Source organism: Vespula vulgaris, chromosome 17 (assembly GCF_905475345.1).
Source record: "Vespula vulgaris chromosome 17, iyVesVulg1.1, whole genome shotgun sequence".
In the NCBI taxonomy this organism is placed as follows: Eukaryota; Metazoa; Arthropoda; class Insecta; order Hymenoptera; family Vespidae; genus Vespula; species Vespula vulgaris.
Window position 1 is genome coordinate 3,762,708 of NC_066602.1, and position 23,597 is coordinate 3,786,304.

At 31.7% G+C, this 23,597-nt stretch overlaps 1 protein-coding gene across 7 annotated transcripts in view; it reads left to right on the plus strand.

The window, feature by feature from the left end:
- LOC127069891 (lachesin-like) overlaps positions 1-23,597 on the plus strand; it is an 87,755-nt gene that overhangs the window by 14,270 nt on the left and 49,888 nt on the right. For 5 of the 7 annotated variants that reach the window (XM_051007554.1, XM_051007547.1, XM_051007548.1 and 2 more), the window contains exon 4: positions 19,456-19,646. In XM_051007554.1, the coding sequence (XP_050863511.1) occupies positions 19,457-19,646 (190 nt within the window). In that variant the 5' untranslated portion in view covers position 19,456. The other 2 variants (XM_051007549.1, XM_051007552.1) reach the window with 2 other exon arrangements.

Sequence of the window (23,597 nt, forward strand, 5' to 3'; positions counted from 1 at the left end):
TATATGTATGTATGTATGTATGTATGTATGTATGTATGTATGTATGTATGTATGTATGTATACATATATATGTACATTTGTATATATGTATATATGCATTTATGTTTGTGTTATATACAAACGGTTGTGTTGCGTCAAGATGTATATCGATAAATACTCTGGCTAAACAAAACAAAACGAAACGAAACAAAATAAAAAAAAATACAAACAAATAAACAAACAAACAACCAACGAACGTACGTACGAGACAAACAAAAAGAAGGAGTAGAGAGAAGAGAATGCATTTTGTGTTATCCCGAAGGATAGAAAACGGAAAGATTCGAAGATAAAAATTAAAGCCCTTGTAAAATATTAATCCGAGTACCCGAGATATATATATATATATATATATATATATATATATACACGTATATACACACACATATACACACAGTTTTCGTTTTTCTTTTTTGCGCTTCTTCTTCTTTTTTCTTTGCTGTTTTTTGTTTTGCTTTTTTCCCCTTCTTTCTTCCTTTTCCTTCTTTTTTCTTTTTTTCTTTTTCGACGCCCATCACCTACCTTTTTCCTTTATTTTTTTTTATTTTTCATTTTTTTTTTTTTTTTAAATAAACATGACCACAGGAGATTTATCTGTGGAACTATGATATGAGAGAAGAAGGAAAAGAAAGAGTGGGAAAGAGAGAAAGAGAGAGAAGGTAGAGAGACATTTTCTTGATTAAAAGCATTGATTTCCATGGAATTATAAATATATATAGGGTGTCCGTTCATAGATGTCCATCCGAATATTTCAGAGCTGTTTGAAATTACAAAAGAATTTAATAAGAAAAATTTACACAGCTCTGAATAAACTATACAGTGGATGTAAAAGAAAGAAGAAACTTTTTCTTCCTTCCTTCTTTCTTCTTTTTTTTTTTTACTTGTCACCTTCTCGATTATTTGCAAAGATCAATTGGAATAGTCGATTCGAACGGATAGACACTTATAATTTTTTTGATATTATCTCTTCTTTTGATATATTTATGTACATAATAGCGATCAATCGGAAGATCGTAGTAATGTCTGTGTTAAAAAGAATTATTACTACGCATTGTTTGCGTAGATAATCGTCATTTTGAGTATCAAAGTAATTGTTTTTGACATTTGACATTTATTGAAAAATAATAGTCATATTATATATAAAATTAGTATTATATCGTAGTTCGATTACAAACGGGATTGAGTTGAACTTTCAACTCGTGTCAAAATACAATTCGATGAATCGATTTGTTAAATCAATTTGTATTTTTATAGTATTATAGTTATGGATTACGGATGTTATTCAAAAAAAAAAAAAAAAGATTCTGTAATTTTTTCTTACGCATTTTGTAACACCGACATTAATCAAGGCCGTTCCAATTTCTCTTATTGAACGTTCTTGTAAATTCAATCAGTCGCGAGATATTTTTCTCAAACATTTATGGATAGACACCCTATATATATATGTACGTGTATACGTATATATATATATATATATGTGTGTGTGTGTGTATATATGGATTTATACGGAAATGAACGACCGTCCCGTTAGACAGTCGTACATATTCGTTATGACATACGTTGTTCAAGCTAATTACCTATTAGTGATTGCTTAAAGTACGTCAGCGTTGAATCGTATAGAGATTTTCTTTTTTTCTTTCTCTTTTTTTTCTTCTTTTTTCTTTTTGTCGCGTCGACCAATCGCCGTCGTCGTTTGATGGCGACATAACGATTGATTTCTCTTTCAATGTTTCAACGTTTCAACGTTTCAACGTTAAGTACAAAACGGAAGAACGTCGATTTTTTTCTTTTTCTTTTCTTTTCTTTCTTTTCTTGTTTTTTGTACATAAAACGTATTTCGAAAGAATTTCCGAGATTTTACTCGGGAGGAGAAGAAGAAAGAGAGGAGAGAGAGAGAGAGAGAGAGAGAGAGAGAGAGAGAGAGAGAGAGAAATAAGTATAAAATTCTTCGATTTTTCTCTCTTCTCAGTCGTGATACATACTTACTGACGTGTTTCGTTTGAGAATAAAGGGTGGGGAGGAACTGAAAGGGGGATCGTTTCACTATGAGAAATTACTCGTAAAATCGTTGAAAAGGTACTATGTGACAGGGGGTATTTTAGAATTTTATGGATATTCTACAACATTTTATACACACACACACACACACACACACATAAAAAGAGGAAGGGAGAAAGGAGTGAATGAGTATGTGAAAGAGAGAGAAAGATAATGGAGTGAACGGGTATGAGAAATAAAGAAAGAGAATGATATGAATGAGTATGAGAAAGAGCGAGAAAGGTAGTGAACTGAATGAAGTAGGAAAAAGAGAGAGAAAGATAGTGAATGAGAAGGAAAGAAATGTAATGGAGTGAATGAGTATGAGCGAGAAAGAAAGAAAGAAAGAGAATAAGCGATTGAGTACGAGGAAGAGAAAAAAGAAAAGAGATAAAAAATTATAATATCGTTTTAGTTCGAATTAGTATCTTATGTACATCTTAAATCTTCTTGTACATTATAATAATTGCGAAAATTTAGATGACAGGCGTGAAAGGAAGGAATAGAGTCGATTTAACTCTCGATCGAGAGTGAACGACCATAGATAAGCCGAAGCAAAATACGCGTAGTCACGTAGTTTATGAAATATAAGCGACGAGCCACGTTTTCTGTTTTTCTGCGTGTGCGTATAAAACATAATACTATGGATATATGAAAAAGAGAGAGAGAGAGAGAGAGAGAGAGAGAGAGAGAGAGAGAGAGAGAGAGAGAGAGAGAGATAGAAAGATGGATAGAGATAGATAGAAAGACTTATAACACTACTTTCCTCTTCTATCCCGTAAAATTCCCTTGGAGCAATACGATCCTTCTCTTAGGCAGGAGGAAAATAATAAGAGAAGCTTCCGGTTAAAGAATTATTATCGACCATTACCGAGACTAATTATTGCAATGAAGAAAGAAAGCTCGTAATATTCTTTCTGTCTCTCTCTCTCTCTCTCTCTCTCTCTCTGTTTCTTTTGCTATCTATCTATCTATCTTTTTCTTTCACTCTCATATCTAACCAATCTTTTCTTTCTTCTTCTATTTCCTAAAACATCGAAATCTTTGATAATTTGCAATTCTCATCAGGACCGAGTATACTTAAGACGAGTAGGTAATTAACATAACCACACTGTTACCACTTAAGTATCTATACTTTTTCAACGAGGATACTCCGAAGATATTCGTTATATACTTACTTTAGATATTACCGTTGTCTGTCGTGTTAAAATTTGTCTATTATTGTTTCTAAATCAACGAATGCATGTACACACACACACATATTATAATATTTGTAAAAATTAGTTTAGAGAAACGATGATTATCCGCGAAGATCGTAGCGTGAAATTTTAGCGCGAGAGTCACTAGGATTAGGGAGTTAGAGGGAATTGAAAATATTAAATAAACATACACTAACCTGTGTGTACGTCTTTCGTTTCGAAAGATTTACAAGTGTAGCGACGAACAGGAAGATATTTCAAGGTAAGCGTGAAACATTCGTTCGCGTGGAAGGATGCTGCAGACCCCATAACGTTTTCGCATACGATCGAACATTTGTTCGGTTAGATATGCACGTCGAGAGATACCGAAAACGAAGTAGTAGACGAGAAGGAAATTTAACGAAGAGAGTGATATATATATATATATACACACACACACACACACGTACGTACATACTTTTACGAAGCTTATCGATCGATTTATCCATGCTGACTTCGTGCATTCGAGATAGTTATATATCTTTTAATAAAACGATCGATCTCAATGGTACCATAACTTACTCCCCATAACACTTCCCCCTTACCCACCTCAAATAAAAAAAAAAAAAAGAAAGGTATAATAAAATAATTTATTCGAACATTCGAATTCTGACGCGAATATTCTTAATAATGGTATTTAACAGCTTTTCGATGTAGAATGGATAGTCGAATAAAATAAAAAGGAAAAATAAACGAAAGGAAATAAAATAAAATAATTGATAAACTTTCTATATTGAATTTCTCTCGAGATAAATAATAATAATAATAATAATAATAATAATAATAATAATAATAATAATAATAATAATAATAATAGTAATAGTAATAATAATAATAATAATAATAAAAAAGAAACAATCGCATATTCGTGATATCCGCGAACTTTCGAATATTATAAATATATATTCATTTGTAGTGTATAATAATGACGACAAAAAAAAGCGACAAAGAGATAGACAGAGAGAGAAAGAAAGAGAGAGAAAAATGTCATGATAAATGTGATATAGTTGTTAAAAATTATCTCGGAGAATGAGTAAACGATCGATAGCGTACATACATACATACATACATACATACATACATACATACATACATACATATATACATACATACATACATACGTACATTCCTACATACATACATACATACATAGATTACATGCATACATACATGCATACATACTATACATATATACATACATACATACATATTTGCGAGCTCGAACACCGTTTTGTGAGTTTAGGTGTAAACCTATAGCGGATGTGATTACTTTAGTATCGACCAAGCGTTTCCACTGACCATTATTTACCAAGTCCTCTGTGCGGGAGTAACTTGATATAGCGTTCGACCGATTCTAATGCGACCTTTGACGTATATATCACGGTCGATCGTAACTTCGTGTGGCTTTCGATTGGCTCTTGAGCAGAGCCTATTTTTTTCTAAACGATTCACCCTTTTCCCCGTTCGAACGTATTTTAACTTAATTACGATCATGCGATTGTTTTGTCAAAAAAGAAAAAAGAGAAATAAAAAGAATATATATATATATATATATATATATATATATATATATATACACACATATATATTTACTTCGAAGTTCTTTATCGAATGGAAAAAAAAGTAGAATTAAAGAAAGGAAAAGGAGAAAATTAAATAGATAGATGCAACGTCTTAGAATCAGACTGATCGGTATTTTCATATTTCGATTTATATTATAATTATTATGATCATTTAATTAATTAATACCTTGTGTTATAATTATCATTATATATATATCAGAAATATAGAAGCATGATGCATATAACGGCATACTTGAATTCCAATAAGTTTCCTCGATAATCAATATCTATTTAATTAACTTAAACTATTAGGTACGTCGTAAATGAAAAAGGAAAAAGGAAAAGAATAGAAAAAAAATCTGAAAAAATGGAGCAAAAAAAAAAAACGAAAAAAAAATGTCAGAGCTACGTAGAAACATAGAGAAAGAGTGAGAGAGAGAAAGAGAGAGCTGCAGCAAGTAGTAGTAGTAGTAGTAGTAGTGTAGTAGTGTAGTAGTAGTTGCATCCTTGTCTGTAGTACTAGTACTTGACGTTAGAATACAGTGTTATTGGCATAGTTAAATCGGTATGGCAGTTTGGAATGTTGTTAATCACCCTGTAAGATATATATCTGTTTAAAGTTAACACATTTATCACGTGACTGCGGCAACATGCTTTCTCTCTCTCTCTCTCTCTCTCTCTTTCTTTGTCTCTCACATCAGTAGACGATAGTTAATGGATTTATGATCTAGATTGCGATCATTGCGAAATACGTAAAATTCATTATGTTACTTAACATTCTTACACGTTTTAAAGGAAATCTTTCTATTCTTTCTTTCTTTCTTTCTTTCTTTTTTTATTTTTCTACCTGCCACCCCCCGATTCCTTTTCTTTTTATATATATCAACCCACCTCCACCCCCCAATCTCGTATCACATAATTCTTTTTGTAATCTAAATGGCCACGTTTCAAAATGACTTTTCCCTTTAAAACGTTCTCCTAAATTCTTCATTAATCTTCGCTCGACTTACGAAGCTTAAACGATCATTTTCCAACGCGCTTTTCTGCGTACACCCTATATATACATATATATATATATATATTCTCTTTCTCTTTCTTTCTTTCTTTCTCTAACTTTCTCTCAGTGTTTTCATCCCCGTACCAACCCACAGAGCCCTTTTCGGGCTCGGGCTATCTCCTTAATGTATACTTTTTCTCACTGTCATAATTGAGGTACTGGATGAACAGGGGGTAGAACACTTGGCCATCATAAATTTTCGTCTTACGCGTTCAGAACTGGTGCACTCTACTCTCTGTTACATCCATCGCTTTATATAAAATATGAGGAAGATAATTGTAAAATGGCTAAGGATAAGAAGTTCGATCTTTTTTTTTCTCTCTTTCTCTCCTTTTCTTCTTCTTTTTCTCTTATTTCTTTTCCTTTTTTTTTTCTTCCTTTCAGCGTTCGAAGTAAATCTTTGAATATCATTGGATACAATTTAATGTTATTTCTTTGTTTAACCTTAGTCATTTTTCCTTTTTTCTTTCTTTCTTTTTTTTTTTTTTGTTAAACTACACGTTTAAAACTTCATGTGTAATAATTACATTATTATGATACACGGATTAATGTATTAAAAACAAATGGATAACCTACGAGATAAGTAATCTTCGATAAGATAACGATATCTACAAATCTTTCCGGAAAAAATTAAGAAATAAAAAATACAAGACGAAGGATTAGTAGGATAGCATATTGGAAAAATATTTTTTTCGCTCTCGATCTTTCTTTCTAATATTTACACCAGATTTCTAAAGGGTCGTAGAAGCGTGCCGAGCTTTATCATCGCAACTCTCCCAACGAGGAGTTTTCTTTTTTCCATATTTTTTTATATAGACACATACGTACATAAATACATATATAGATACATACTTATCTGTATATATATATATTTTTTTCTTTCTAGTATCTATCTCTCTCGCAGTCATGATGCTCGTACACGGTCTAGCAATCGTTTCCTCTCCCTATGAGGAATATCCTTTCCAACGTCCACCGCAACCACTATCATTACTTTCACCATTTCATACGTATATGTATGTATGTGTTTCTCTGTGAATGAATATCTATGTATATATGTATATATATATAATATATAATATATATGTATATATACATATATGTATATACTATATGTATGTATGCAACAGTGTGTAGATAGCTGCAGCAAGGGAGATATAGAAATAGAACGATGCATCGATGTGTTGCCATTAGAATCACGAATTCCATACGCACACATTCGACGACAACTTGATCCACGTTTTTCGATAAATCACTGGGTTGGTTCGGCCACAACGTAACGTCAAATGATCACGACTAACTTTTCCCTATAAATTGTCTTTAATAACATCGACTCTGCGACACGGTAACATTTCCTATCGACGTTTTCTATTTCTCTGTTGGTATACGTGATGATTATTAGAAATGGCAATAGCCATTAGAGATGTCAGAGTGGTAGTGGTAGGTTACGTACGTTATTCGTATATTATTGTAACTTGTATGGGTTGGGTAAACGATAAAGAAGTACGGTGGTATCGAATTATTTTCGGTAAGGAACGAAATTTTATTATTATTGGAAATAATCGATGATGGGTTTGATTAGATCGAATGTTAAATGGTTATCGCGTGTTTGCTGAGATTAAGAAATTGATAAGACGATTGGATCGATCATAATTTGTATTAGTAAATATTCTAATAATATATTACGATATTCTACGAATAGATGACGTATGATTTATCGTAGTTTATTATACTATAACATTTTATACGTGTCAAGTATAAATAGTAGTAACTTAGAAAAAAAGACAAGTTTAAAAACGTTAAAAAAATTAAAAAAATATATATATATATAAATGTATAAAACGGATGGATAAAAATTTTCTACGAATTTTGAGCAGAAGTTATGGGGGATTCAAGTATTTCCTTTCATCCATCTTCCTACGTTTTTATTTTATTTTATTTTATTTTATTTCTTTTTTTGACACGACGATGAGCAATCCAAGTACGAATTTCTTTTTCGTCGTCGGAGTGTATCAACGAGAGTGGTGTTAGAGAAAAATAAATAAAAGTAGCAAACAAGAAAAAATAGGAAAGAAAGAAGGAAAGAAAGAAAGAAAGAAAGAAGAAAAAATGGAGAGCGTGTGTGAATGATAGTAGTGGTAGCGACGGCAATAGTAGTATCAGGGACGTTTCACGATCGACGAGATTTCAGTGGCCCCTCGAGCAACCTGCTCTCGTGGTATGTAGATATGTATATATATGTATGTATGTATGTATGTATGTATATAATGTACATACGTACGTACTTACGTATACATGTACTTGAAAATCGTCGTCCGCGACTAGCTTTCGTATTTTTCGATTTATCTGCGATCGTCTTGGATGGTATCGTATTCTCTTCTTTTTATGTGTCAAAGCTATGTAACAAAGTGAATATTATATTTATCGATCTGAGAATGATAAAGATTTTGATCGGATAAAGTATAAGGAAATATGAAACTAGAGAAAGAAAAAAGGAACGAGGAAGTTTTGAGAAGGATAAGGAAGGAATTAATATGAAGAGAAAATAATTGAGGAATGAGAAAGAGAGGAGGAGAAAAAATTAAAAAAAGAAAGAAAAGGAGGAGGAGGAGATAGAAAGAGGAGGATTAACAGAGTAGGAAGAAGAAGAAGGATGTAAAGTGAAAAAAATTAAGGAAATACGAATGGAGAAAAAAAATATGAGAAAATGTGGAGAAGAAGAAGAAGAAGAATACGAAGATAGAAAAATTGAGGAAATACGAATAGAAAAAGAAAAAAATGTGAAAATGTGGGGAAGAAGAAGAGAGAAAGAAGATTAATAGGAGAAGGAAACAAGAGGATAGAGAATTAAAAATTACGGCGAATAAAAAAATTAAAAAAGAAAAGGACAAATAAGAAAGGAGCAAGAAATTTCGAAAACGAGAAAGGAAGAAGAGGGAAATAGATAAGCAAATAAGAAGATTAGCGAAAAAGAAGGAAGAAATGAAAAATAAAAGAAACGTGACAATCTCGAGGAACGTAGTCAAGTTGGAAAAAGAAAAAGGGAAAAAGGAAAATTAAAAAGAAAAGAAGAGGAAGAAACAAGAAAAGGATAATAATAATAATAATGATAATAATAATAATAAGAGGAAGAAGAAAAAGGAAATGGGCGACGAGAAAGGTAGAATAGAATAGAAAAGAAAACTAGAGAAGAAAGAAGTGAAAAATGAAATGCGAGGAACGTGACGAACGCAGTAAAATTAGAAGAAGAAGAAGAAGAAATAGTAGAGGAAAGAAATATGTCAACAAAATAAAAAGAAAAAGAAAAAAGAAATAATGCGAATAAAGAGAAAATACCGAAAGGCTAACACGAGTAAACACACGGCAAACAAGACAAAACCAAAAGAGTACAAAAATAAGTCTGAAGAACTGCTAAGAAGGTATAAAGAAAAAAAAAAGAAAAGGAAACAAGGAAACAAAGAAAGAAAGAAAGAAAGAAAGAAAGAAAGAAAGAAAGAAAGGAAGAAAGAAAGAAAGGAAGGAAGGAAGGAAGGAAGGAAGAAAAAGAAAAGGATTCAGAAGTAGAAGTGGGGGTGTAGAGAAAAGATAGACAAAGACAGAGAAACGGAGAAACAGAGACAGAGAGAGTTCGGTGTCCTGGATTGGACCTGCGCGAAACCAACGTAGTTTAGAGCGTCGCGACGCTCCGACAAGGAATACCGTCAGTAAGCGCGTCTCGACGCCCGGGGATGCGTCGTCCGTGACGGCGATATCAATCATCGATATTATCTACGACCGTGTGCTGCGCGAGTTATCACAAACCGCGAGAAATATTTAGAAAAATTTCGAGTGTGTTGAAAAGGGGGGAAAAGAAAAGAAATAAAAGTAATAATAATAATAATAAGGGGAAATAAAAAGAAAAGAAAAACAAGAACAAAAAGAAAATTATATAATACGTGACGTGAACTCTTCGACGGTTCTGTAAAAAAAAAATAAATAAATAAATAAGTAAATAAAATAATAAAAAATAGTTTCGACGAACGATAAGAGGGGTGTGTTAAATAAAAAAGAATTAATAAATAATACATTGATTGTCCGATCGATCGATTAATAAAATAAAAGAAAAAGGGATACACACAGACGCAAGACGCATGAACGAAGCCGCGCGATACAACCCTTAGACTATAATGAAACATTTTTTTCACGAGGTAAAGTTCGCCATAACGAATTTCTAATGTTAAAAAAAAAAACAAAAAAAAAAGAAAAAATGAAACCAAAAAACGTAAAGTACCTCGAGATTTCTAGTAAAGCGTCATAAAATTATAATAAAAAATCTATTGTAGTTACATCGTTCGTTATACGCGATCAGATCCATGAGATTAGAGATGTAACTTAGAGTGGACTATCGTTTTACACTAGAGGTATCTAAACTTTATCTAATTACGAAATCTGTTGTGAGGAGCGTTAAGCAATTCTGGTCTCTCTTACGGTGAGAGTGAGAGAGAGAGAGAGAGAGAGAGAGAGAGAGAGAGAGAGAGAGAGGGATGGAGCGAAGAAGGGTGGTGACGGGGTTAGGGAGAAGGTGTGGAAATGCACATATACTTCGCATGGTGTTTCGCCAGTATGTTACCATGAGAAAGAGAGACGTGAAATCGTAGAGATAGCTCTTGGAGCAAAGTTTCTGGGAAACATCGCAGATGTCTAAGAAGTTTCGTGGCACTATGTTGGAGAGCACGATTAAGTGAAATCAAAGCGACTGCCCGAACAAGAGTTTCCTAGTTTCGCGTGTGAGGAATGTTTCTAATCGCATATAGATTCTCGATAAGTGATCATATTATTTCAAGTAAACGAATGACAGAGAGAGTGAGTGAGAGAGAGAGAGAGAAAGATTTTATAATTAATTGATATATTTTTTCTTGAGATTCTAATAATTTTTTTTTATTTATTACTAATTTCGATTAGGTAGAAGAGTGAGAGAGAGAGAGAGAGAGAGAGAGAGAGAGAGAGAGAGAGAGAGAGAGAGAGAGAAAGAGAGATCACAAAAAATTCTTACAATATGTATTTGATTCGATTCCAATCGTCTTTTTTTAATTATTAATAATTCGAAAGAGATAAAAGAAAAAGTAGGAAAGAAGACCGATGTATTTATTTTACACTACAATATTTATCTTGATTCTTAGTCATCGTTAATTCTAAAAAAAAAAAAAAAAGATAGCAAAGAGACAGAGGAAGAAAATCGATCATTTATTATGATAATATTCGTCTTTATCCTAATCAGTTCTCTAATCATTAGCAATTCTGAAAAGATGAAAGAGAAAGAGAAAGAAAGAAAGGAAGAAAGAAAAATCAATCATTTATTATCATAATATTCTCTTTTATCCTAATCATTTTTCTAATCATTAGCAATTCTGAAAAGAAGAAAGATAGAGTAGATAATTAATTATTCACTTCATATCTAATCATTCTAATCGTCATTGATTCTAAGAAAATATATATATATATTATTATAATATTTGTCATTATCGTAATCATCTTTCTAATCGTTATTGATTCTGAAAAGATAAAAGAACGAGAGAGATGGAGAGAGAATCGATAATTAATTATTACATCATTCATTTAGTTTCTAATCATTCTAATTGTCATTAATTAGAAGATGCAGAAAGAGAGAGAGAGAGAGAGACAGAGAGAATAGATAATTAATTATTATATCATTTGTTTATACTTTAATGCTTGTAATATTCTATCAATTCTATCAATAATTATAAAAAGATAAAAAATCTATATATTACTATAATATTCGTTATGAATTCTAATAATTCTACCAATCATTAATAATTTATTTTAACTTTAAATATACATTATAAAAAGATAGATGAAGAAAGAAAAAGGAGAGTGAAAGAGATCGAATCGATTATACGAATACATATCATTACATCGTGTTTGTTAATTCTAATCGTCTTTTTGATTATTGTCGATGAAATAATATCGAACAAATGAAAATGTCTGTAGTAAAAACAAGACGTAAGAAATTATTTAAAGGATCACGATCAAAACGTTTTGTGTGATAAAACGACGAAGCAAATAAAGTTACGCTCAGAGTTTTCCTTATCTTCGTCCGACCAGTTTTCTCTCTCTCTCTCTCTCTCTCTCTCTCTCTCTCTCTCTCTCTCTCTCTCTCTATCTTCTATCTCTCTATCTTTCTATATCTCTCTCTTTCGTGAACAAAATCGTTTCTTAAAGTGAGATTCGTTCATATCGCTTTCTAGCATTTCCGCTATTCTTTCTGTAGAAATATTTGTAAAGCAAACTTCTTATTCTGCTGAGCAGGTACTACGCAAATACATATGTACATACATATATACATATATACATACATACGTACATAAATACATATATACATACATAAATACATACATACATATATACGTACGTATACGTATATATGTGTAAGTATATAAGTATATAAGTATATAAGTTATATACGCACGAAGCATATATATACACGCATATATGCATATATGTATGAACGCCTATTTCTCTCTCTTCTCTATCTTCCTCTCTCTCTCTTTCTCATTCTGGCTTTTTTTGCTACTTTTTTCTAACGAAAAAATTGGAATCGAAATTTCACTTGTAAAAACAGAATCGTCGAATCTCAGCATTGACCTTTTCGACTCGACCACAAAAGATTTCCAATATCCTAGGAACCAATCAGTCGTCACCGATTGTCTTTAAGAGGCAATATCTCGTAAAACTTTCATCCGTCCGTTCTATTACTCAAGAAACTCTTGTAGATTTTGAAACGTAGAAGTGGCGAAGGAAGGAATTATTACCGGGGTAATTAATTTGTTCAATTTTTCTAATCGTTTCAATTCGAATCTAATCAATTTTTTCCATTTGGCATCATTTCTATGAATGTCGCTTAACGACTAAACGTTTGTCTCCTGTAAGATGAAGTTTAAGAAATTTCTAACGTCGATCCAACGCTTTACGTATAACAAATACAAATTTTCACGTAATATCGATTATCCTTTCTATTAATAACGATTTGTGATTGATAATAATTACTCGTGTGGGATATATATTTTGATATAAATAATTTCTACGTTAAGTTTTCTAATCGAACGAATCCAATCGATTTTTATTTATTCCACATTATTTAATTATATCGATAAGTCATTTTGTTTGACGATTAAACAAAAGACGTAGTATCGATTTGGTATTTTTATTGTCATCGCGTAAAGGCAATCATCGAATTGGTCGAATGCATTCGTTTGTTTCGTGACTTAATTACTCTCCACGATTATCTGCGTAATTTTGTCGCAGTACACTTTGTGAATCGAATGAATCGCTCGGCTCGGCCCGATTCATTCAGTCATATTTCGAATAAATACTGAATCAACGTTATGTAGTGAGAAACCTTTTGTTTATACGAATAGTTTGCACGTAATATAATTGGATCGTTATTCAGGAAACGTAATTTCAATCTAATTTGTTTTATTACGTTCGTTAAACGAATAAACGCTATCCACTTGATTTTATATTTGTATACTTTTTTGTTTTTATTTTCTTTCCTATTAGAAAATACATAGTTGCAATAGTTTGTTGAAATATTCTCGTTTGTTTTATTGATTATCAAAATAGAATGTGATACGACAATTTCGTTGCAGACTGACGTAACCATTTTTTATTTCTATTTAACGCATGCACATTTTAATGTATATTTCATAAAATAAAGATTATAATATAATTCAATTAATAAAATTCAATTAAATTCAAGATATCGATCTTTCGAAATTTATATATATATATATATATTTTTTTATTACGATTTTCTTCCGAGTAAATAATAAATTTTTCAACTTTACATATATTTTTTCTTTTTGTAATAATATATCATATATCGTCGTTTAAGCAAATTTCTCGAATAGAATCGAATCGTTAGAAGAAATTGTTCAGGAAGTAAAACGTCAAAGGTTCTCTCTCTCTGTCTCTCTCTCTCTCTCTCTCTTTCTCTGTCTCTATCTCTCTGTTCCTTGTCGTTTGAAATCGTAAAGGAATCTTAATCAAGATCCGTTGAACCCTTTGCACCGTGAAAATCCATCGATCAAATGAGCCGCCAACGACAAATTGCAATTTAATTACTTTCTGATTGCTTGTAATTAGTGATTCAAGAGAGTTCATATAGTTGGTATTTATCATAATTTACGCGATATTACTATCATTATTATTATTATTAATATTATTATTATTATTTTTATATATCTATCGATAATGCTCGATAAGTATAGAATATCAATTTATTTACGAAGGATATTAATAGCAACGATCATAACTATCGATTAATCGATATTTTTATAATTTAAACTTTTCATTTAAATAAAATATAAGTCGTTAAGAGAGATAACTACCTTACCGACCGCTCGTCTTCCATCTTCAAAATCCTTGAATAGGATCTCTTAATTGCCGCTTTCAAGCTCTTCCTAATTAATTTCATCTCTTAATTCTATATATATATATATAACACATACATACGTATATATAAAACTTTTATAACTTAAATATAATATAATCTGAATTTGTTTAATAATAATTTTACTTATAATTAAATTTACTCAATAATAATTAAGTTAATAATCAATATTATCGTAAATTCTTATTTGTGCATTTTCTTTCGTCTCTCTCTCTCTCTCTCTCTTTCTCTCTCTCTTTTCTTCTTATTTTTCTTTTTCTCTTTCCTTTTGCTTGATCAAAACTTCGTTTGAAAATGTATCGAAAGTTTAGATATTGGAAATCGTAAATCACGATTCATAGTCGTACACGATTACGATCGAGAATCACGTCGATCGAGAGTTAGAAGATGGTTAGACGTGTACGCATTTGAAAATGGTACTTTGCAATTCCATTCATGCTGGGGAGATAACGAGAGAACGCCTATGTATATGTATATGTACGCTTATATGTAACTCGATGTGGTAATAGACTTGGAAATAAGGGAATTCTTAATCGGAAATACATAAAATTTAAAGGCAAATAGGATACCATTTCGGATTCTCTTAGTTTTACGATTTTGGTCAGTGCGACATGTTGAATCCTTCCTTAAATTACGAATCGACTTCGCGAGCTAATTAAGTTTCAAGAATGTTCTTAATGGAGATAGCAGAAATGTTATTAGGAATGAAAATTTGATCAATGTTAATTACTTTTAGTTTCGTCTTCTCTATGTGTATATATATATGTATATATATGTATCATAAAATCTAATATTTTATACATGCATATATATATATATTTATATACATATATATACGTATGTATATATAAAGAAAAAAAAAGAATTATAAAGAATTATTAAACTAACATAGATCACATTTATTTAAAACTGATAAATAAATAAATAAATAAATAAATAGATGTTATATGAAACGTTTAGATGTTATCATAAATATTTTTTTTTTATTTTTCCATTATTCCTTTATTTTTTTTATTATATATATATATATATATAGCATCAAGCAAAGGATAGGATGGAGAGAGCAAAAAAAATTTGAGATATGAAGAAAAAAAGCTCGGAGAAAGTTGGCGAGGGAGAATCTAAGGGATTCTCCTTGATGATTCTTTCGTTTGCTAAAAAGAAAAAAGAAAAGAAAAACTGTGAAAGAAAATAAATTAATGACTTGCCTAGAGATTAAATACGCTACTTCTCCCGCGATCGATTTAATCCAATCGACTTTTCCGATATCTTTCGAAAATAAATTGCTGGATTAGTTTCTTTCAGGGAAATACTTCCGTAACGTTTTCTTTTTATATGCATATGTATACATACATATATACGTACAGACATACATACATACATTATACATACATACATATATATATATATATATGACATTATACAAATTTTTTTTGTATTCTCTCATTTCCTTTTATTTTTTTATTATTTTTTCGTATCCTTTTTGAACAAACTTTTAAACTTTCTTTTAAAAAAAAGAAAGCACTACGAAATTATGCACAAACTCAATACTCTCTCTCTCTCTCTCTCTCTTTTTGACTGTGTAACTTTCCGACTCTTTTTCTTGACATGAATGATACAAATCAAGATGGGTTAAAAAGAAGAAGAAGTAGAATAAGAATAAGAAGAAGAAGAAGAAGAAAATCGATGTTGATGTCAGAGTCCTGTGAGGTGAACACGTCGAAAGCAGTGTCCTTCGAGATATCCGAAGAGCCACTGGACCTGCAAGATATCTCTCTCTCTCTTTCTCTCTCTCTTTCTCTCACTTACTTACTCTCGTTCATCGATCGTTTTTCTCCAGTGATATAAAATAAAGAGCCGAAGAATCCGATGGTGGTCTAGAACTGCTTGAGAAAGGACCAAGGAAATAGACATAGAAATAGAAGAAAAATGAGAAGAATAAAATAGAATACGAAAAATAAAAAATATAAAGATGGAGGAAGGACGTCCATAGATATCGATAAATACAGAATATATATACATACATACATACACACATAATATATATATATATATATATATATATATATATATATGGAGAGAGAGAGAGAGAGAGAGTGATAGAAGAAGTTTTCATTTAGTCGAATCATAAATAAAAACAAACACACACGCATATGCACGTACATGCATATATATGTATACACACATATATATACATACATACAGAGAAATGGCTATTTCACAGATAAGTTATATCCGAAGTAGATAGGTAGGTTGGTAGGTATCATGGTAACCATAGGTTATAGTAGTGCTTGGTCTACTAAATTGTCTAGACAACGAGTAGAATCTCTCGGATAGTAAGCGAATGGTAGATAGGTTATTTACGGTAGAACCTATGTTAGAGATAATTGTCCGTTCACCTCTTGTGGTGCGTTTGTCCAAGGACATATAAGAGAAAGATAGGAGGAGAGAGAGAATGAGTTAGAGAGAGAGAGAGAGAGTTAGAGAAATAGAGGCAAAGGGAGAAGAGCAATCATCGCCGCAGGTGTCATGTTTGAACAGAATCCGTTTTACTCGATAGTATTGGATGAATATATTAATTAAATATGTTTGATATCAATTAAGTTATCTTGAATATATTACAGTAACACATTATCGAATATTCAGGAAATGAAAAATGGAATCTTAGAAATGGAAGAAATAATTATAAATGGATAATAATGGACGGTAAACGTTTTTAATCTTTATGATGGTAAATATGAAAGTAATAATTATTACAATGATGATAATAGTAATATATGTATATATATATATATTTATTGATTTATATTTATAATTATTTTTTTATATCTGAAAATTGTCGTGCGAAAGGAGATAAAAAAGGGACAAAGTGAAACGAATAATAATGTGATGAGGATGATGGAAAATGAAATAAAAAAAATGATACTAAAAAAAGAAAAGAAAAAAGGGGAAGAAGTAAAGAGAAAAATATCGATATATATTTAACTAACACTTATCGAGGTAAATAAATTAAGTCGATAATGTCGACTTGTAGGCAATTGAAATAGATACATGCATATGGATTACTATAAAAAAGGGATTATACTTAGTGGGGAAGACGTTATTGTAAAGGAAGTAAAGGAAGGGAAAGGATGGGAAGACTTTGAAGGGTTTGAATTTTCAAGTAAAATCGAAACGTTTCACCAGCCCTTTTTCTCCCTTCTTCCCTCCCATCTCACATCTTCCTCTTCTTCTTCTTCTTCTTCTTCTCCTCTTTCTCCACTTCCACCTTCTCCTTCTGCTACCCTCTCGTGGCATCAGCGTTGAGTTTGCAAGAGTAAAACGTTTCGTCGATACTTAGAACGAGGCTGGGTATTACTTTAAAACTGCTAGAATTTATTGAATAGGATCGTGAAGTAAGTTTAATGTTACGGAAAACGGTGGGAGTTGGGTGAAGGGTGGAAAGATGGTGGAGAGAGGGTGGTAAGGGTGGTAAAGGTGAGAGACAGAAAGAGAGAGACAAGGGGTGGAGGTGGTGGAGGAATCCTTAGTGGTAGATAACGTCTCGATATTTGTAGCAATTAATCTTGGAGGATCGTTCAATCGAAAGCGTATTATGAACGTTTCGAGGACGATATCCTTTGAAGGTTTGCAAGGAAGTCACCGATTGGAGAACGATTAAATTATAGAGGTAGATAGGAAAAGGATGCTCTGACTCGGTAGTAAACGAATCTTTTCGATGCTTTAACGTTGACTGAACAGAAAAGTTCAAACGAATTCAGGACAATGAACTCTTTCCGAATTAGTTTTCATTCTTTTCTCGATTGTTGATATTGATGATATTAATTACGAAATAATAAGAATAATAATCTTACGATGATTATCATTATTTTATAATAATAATAATAATAATAATAATAATAATAATAATAATAATAATAATCTCATGACTTCATCCCAAAAAATTCGACTTTGTCCGATTGATGATAATGATAGAAAAAATAATTATTGTAATAATAAATAATATTTAATCATGAATGTGTTAGTTTTAGTCATGCCACTTGACTGCTACGAAACACACTTACAATTTGTGTATATATTTTTAGAGCAAGAACGAACAAAGCGTTATTACGGGTAATTCGGCCAATTAGAAAAATGCGACGGTATCATAATTAATCGTTACTTTTACCCTCTCTCTCTTTCTCTCTCCCTCTGTCTCCTTCACCCCTTTTACTCTCTCTCTCTGCACCCTCCTCCTCTCCACCTTCCACCTTCCCCTCTTCATTTTCCTCGTCCTCGTTATTATCGACTTTAACGCGACGGACTTTTTACACGGAAAAACAATTTGGAGAAAATGGAGAGAACATTAACGGGAATCAGGTCTACTATATTCCTGGTATTTTTTAATAATGCAATTTTTAAAAAGCACCTACCACATTCGACTCTTAAGTTTATATCTGATAATCGAAGCTCACCCATCATAAATACGATATATTGGAATTTTTGTTATTCGAGTTATGTCGTAAGGAAAAGGAAACCGGATAATAATAATTTTCGTTTTCCGATGAGGGTATAGAGTTACCTGTTAAAGTTCGATATATTTTTTTCTTTTATTTATTTTTTTTTCTTTTATTTTTTGTTTCTCTCTTTATTCATCTCTGTTTTTAATCTTCGTAAAAAGGTATTAAATTTGTAACGAATCATTTGAACATTAAATCGAATGGAAAGAAAAAATTCATTTCCATCGCTGATCTAAATCTCCCTATATCATTCCTTCAACAAATATCCTTCCTACGTTTCATTATCAATAGAACAAATATTTCATATATCATGATATTAAAAGAAATAGAAAAAAGAAAGAAAGAAAAAAACGGGAAGAAAAAAAAAAAGAAAAACAAAAAGAATACGTTGATCTAATAGCCCCTGTTATCTTCACATAAAAATTCTAATAAATTTCAAATCAATGCTTAACTAAATATTGTCGAGGTTGGAAAAATCGATATAAAAAAAATATAATCTGTCCTCTCTCAGTCTCTCTCCCCCCCCTCTCTCTCTCTCTCTCTTTCTCTCTTTCTTTTCTTTGCTTTTATCTGCTCGCAGAATGAGGGTGGCACAACTATTACTGTGGTGCGTACTACTCGAAGATTATGGTGGCAATCTCGGCAGGGCGGCAATTACCAGTGACTCCATACGACAAGACGCCGCCTCTGCCTCTGCCTCTGCCTCTGCCTCTGCCTCTGCCTCTGCTGCTGCCTCTTCCTCCTCATCCGCAACGAATCCTACTTTATCAGGTAAACCATAAGATGCACGAGCCTTATATTCATCCATTGCTTGTTACGACGACATGTTGTCACCATTTTCAATTTACTATCTTAGACATCTATTTCTTTTTCTTTTTCTTTTCTTTTCTTCTTTTTCTCTTTTTTTTTAATTCTTTTAGAACCCTCCTTTTTTGTATCTTTTATTTTCGATCGGTTTTACTACCTTATGTTATTATATTATCATACGACATAACGATATGTTTGCAAACAATGAAATTGGTTTTTTATACTTGTAGTATTTTGTATATGTGTCTATTGTATATATTGCATTGTTTTATATAATAATGTTTATACGCGTGTATAATGATTATTCTAATTAGATCACGCGATTATATCAGGGATCAATCAATCAACAATTCACTCGATTTCGTCAAAGATGAAATAATTTAATAATTAGAGATAATCTTTTTTTTTTCTTCTTTTCTTTTCTTCTTCTTTTTTATTTTTTTTAATCAACAGGTTAATAACAAAAGCATATTACGCTCTCTATTATCTTATTGAATTTTCGTTCTGACATTTAACATAGAAATTGGGTCAAAATAATGATGAAAAATTTATCTGCGGTAAATTTATTTAATTAGTGAAAACGAGTAAAATGAGCAATTCTATTAGTCTAACTATTAAAAGGTTCTCTTTTCTAACAAGCTTAAACAAATTCCAGCGTAATACTAATCTTCTTCGTTGGATCAGAACTCTCCTATCGTAGTTTCGATCTTAGGTAAATTCACGAACGATGTATACCTCGGCCTTCATAACGATAAAACCGTATTATGACTATGCTCGAAGCTTGAAATTCGCAAGAAAGAGAGAGAGAGAGAGAGAAAGAGAACAAAGACAAAAGAGAGAGAGAGAGAGAGAGAGAGGGAGAGGTTTCCTTGAAATTTCGAAAGTCGATGAGTCGTCAAACTCAACGTTGCTCTCCTGGCATAATTTCGTTAGCATAATTCTTGTTCCTTCGACCCTCGACCCTTATTTGCACTTTTAATTAATCGGCCCCCGACCAAATACGTATACACACGTACACATATCTCCAGCATTAGAAAATTTTCACTAGAATATCTAATTTTTTTTTTTTATTTGAAAGAGTTCAGAGAAATTTCTCAATAATTGAAAATTGTAATAATCTAATTAGTTTTATAAGACGAATGAATCCATTCTAATTTGCACTAATTGATTAGGACCGATCACACACACACACACACACACATGTATTAAGCATTAGAAAATTTTCACTGGAATGTCTAATTTCAGTTGAAAATATTTTTATTTCTCCTTTTCTTTCGTCGGTACAAGAGGAATTTCTAAATACTTGCAAATTGCCCTTATAACTTTTAGAGAACGAATGAAACCTTTCTAATTCGTACTAATTAAACGCGACCAAGCAAATACGCACGCAGGCACACAACACACACGTTTACACGCACACAAAATCTTCGCTAGAATGTCCAACTTGAGTTCGAAGTATTTTTATTTTTTATTTTCTTTTTATTTTTTATTTTTTATTTATTTTCTTTCTTTTTCTTTTATTCGTACAAGTGGAATTTCTAAATACTTGCAAATTTATTTGAGATAACTCTTAGGAAGAACGAATGACATCTTAAAAATGCACTAACGCCCATATTAGATTCTTCCCGTCGCCTCTTCCGTGCGAATACCGAGATGCTTAAGGTGAAGCATATTCTCGTCTGTCAGACATACTATCTCTATGGTATATATATATATATATATATATATATATATATATATATATGTACGTATGTATGTATGTATGTATAATGTCTAACTATATATTACGTTACTTTATACGTGTCAAGTACATGTTGGATTGTCGTCGACGTCGTCAACGTCAAATTGACGATTCGACGCTTTTTTCCTGTATTTTAATATACCAGAAATTGTGATTGAATTATGAGAAAGAGAAACAAAAAAAAAAAAAGAAAAGGAAACAACAATTTTTAACTTTTACCAATAGATTCGATTGTCATTGCACACCGTTATCATGAAAGAAGTACATTTTCAACATTTTCAATATATATATATATATATACACACATCTCTAATGATATTCCTAAATATATATTACTAATAATACATTTCTATATACATACATATACAAACGGATAGATCGATAGATAATAAAAATAGATGTAGATAATAAAAGCATATGTAGATAAAATAGGTAAAAGTTTTGTTAACCCATAAAAGAAAATAGTTTCTTCGAATAGGAAGATCATTACTCAGTAATGTCGTAGGATATTTCGAATTCATCTTATTTGTGTTACGTCGTATACCTGCGACATTTACCTTTTCTCTCTCTCTCTCTCTCTCTTTCTCTCTCTCTCTCTCTCTATCCTCTTCATGGATTTAAGCTTCCGTAGGATTTAGGATTGAAATTTCGATCGAATCAAAACGACTTTTCATGGATGATCGTATAAGTCGATTCGAGAACGATGGTCCTCTTTCTCTCTCTTTCTGAAGCTTTTATTTCTCTTTTGCAAAAAAGACAGAGACAGAGGCAGAGAGAAGAAGAAAGAAAGAAAGAGAGAGAGAGAGAGAGAGAGAGAGAGAGGATAAAAAAAGAAAAAGAAAAAAAAGTACAGCATTTTGGTGTCTTTCCTTCATCCGTTCGATCGTAAAACTGGGAGGAGCTCGAAGAATCATGGTTCTCTACTGTATAGTTGAAGAGGGAGGCGTGTTCCGCACAAAAGCTGTACCGGACGACGATGCGGAACAGACGGTACGACTTTGAAAACTTCCTATGGAACGTAGTTAACGCAATGCGATTTACGCTTCCAATGTTCGAACGTGAACTGTGTTGTCCAGGCTTTCTTCTTACTCTTCTTCTTCTTCTTCTTCTTCTTCTTTTTATTTTTATTTATATTATTATTTTTATTCCTATTCTTATTCTTATACCTATTCTTCTTCTTTCGTATATTTCCAAACGAAAGTATCTTTACTAGATATTTTTATACGAGACGAAGAAAAAAATTTAAGAGAGTTTTGTTACGCTTAACGCGTACGTATTATTGTATTTAATTTTATTTAATATTTCTTTTGTCTTCTTTCTTTTTTTTTATGTTTCGTTTTGTTTCTTTTTTTTTTTGTATTTTTTTGAAACGTTCATTTATGTTTTCTCGAGGAATTTAGAAATCGTCCATGTTTTTCCTTTTGTTATATATATACATATGTATATATAGATGGTCAATATTTATAATAAAGTCAAATGCAACCGAATAAATAGAAACGATAGAGCTAGAAATAAATGTAGAAATAAAAAGAGAGAAAGAGAGACGGAGTGGAGACAAATTTGTATCGTCGAACCTGAGGATTATATTAGTGTTAATTAATAAAAATATTAATAAAATAAATAGGAAGCGACAGAGATTGAGATAGAGATACGAATAGATAGACAGATTGACTGTACATAGAGAAAGACAGAGAGAGAGAGAGAGAGAAATGACAAATTTTTATTGTCTAATTTGAGATTATATTAACAATCTCATTCTCATAATAGGTATTAGCAGGGGATGTCATTAATAAAGGGGTGGACGAACAATTCACGAGAGAAATCCATTTGACTGGGTTTGCCCAAGCATAGAGAAAGAGAAAGAGAGAGAGAGAGAGTGAAAGAGAGAGAGAGAGAGAGAGAGAGAGAGAGAGAGAGAGAGACAAACAGACAGAGAGAGAGAGAAAGAGAGAGAGAGAGAGTTATCCGCTCTATCGAACGGAATCATCGAAGAACGTTGGGGAATGATTCATCGCGTTTCCAAGCGGACCGCGTCGAAAACTTTGGACGGACAAGAACTCGTAGAACGATTTATCAAAAGGAGAAGGAGAGAGAGAGAGAGAGAGAGAGAGAGAGAGAGAGAGAGAGAGAGAGAGAGAGAGAGAGAGCCATAATGGACGTTCGGGAAAAATCGT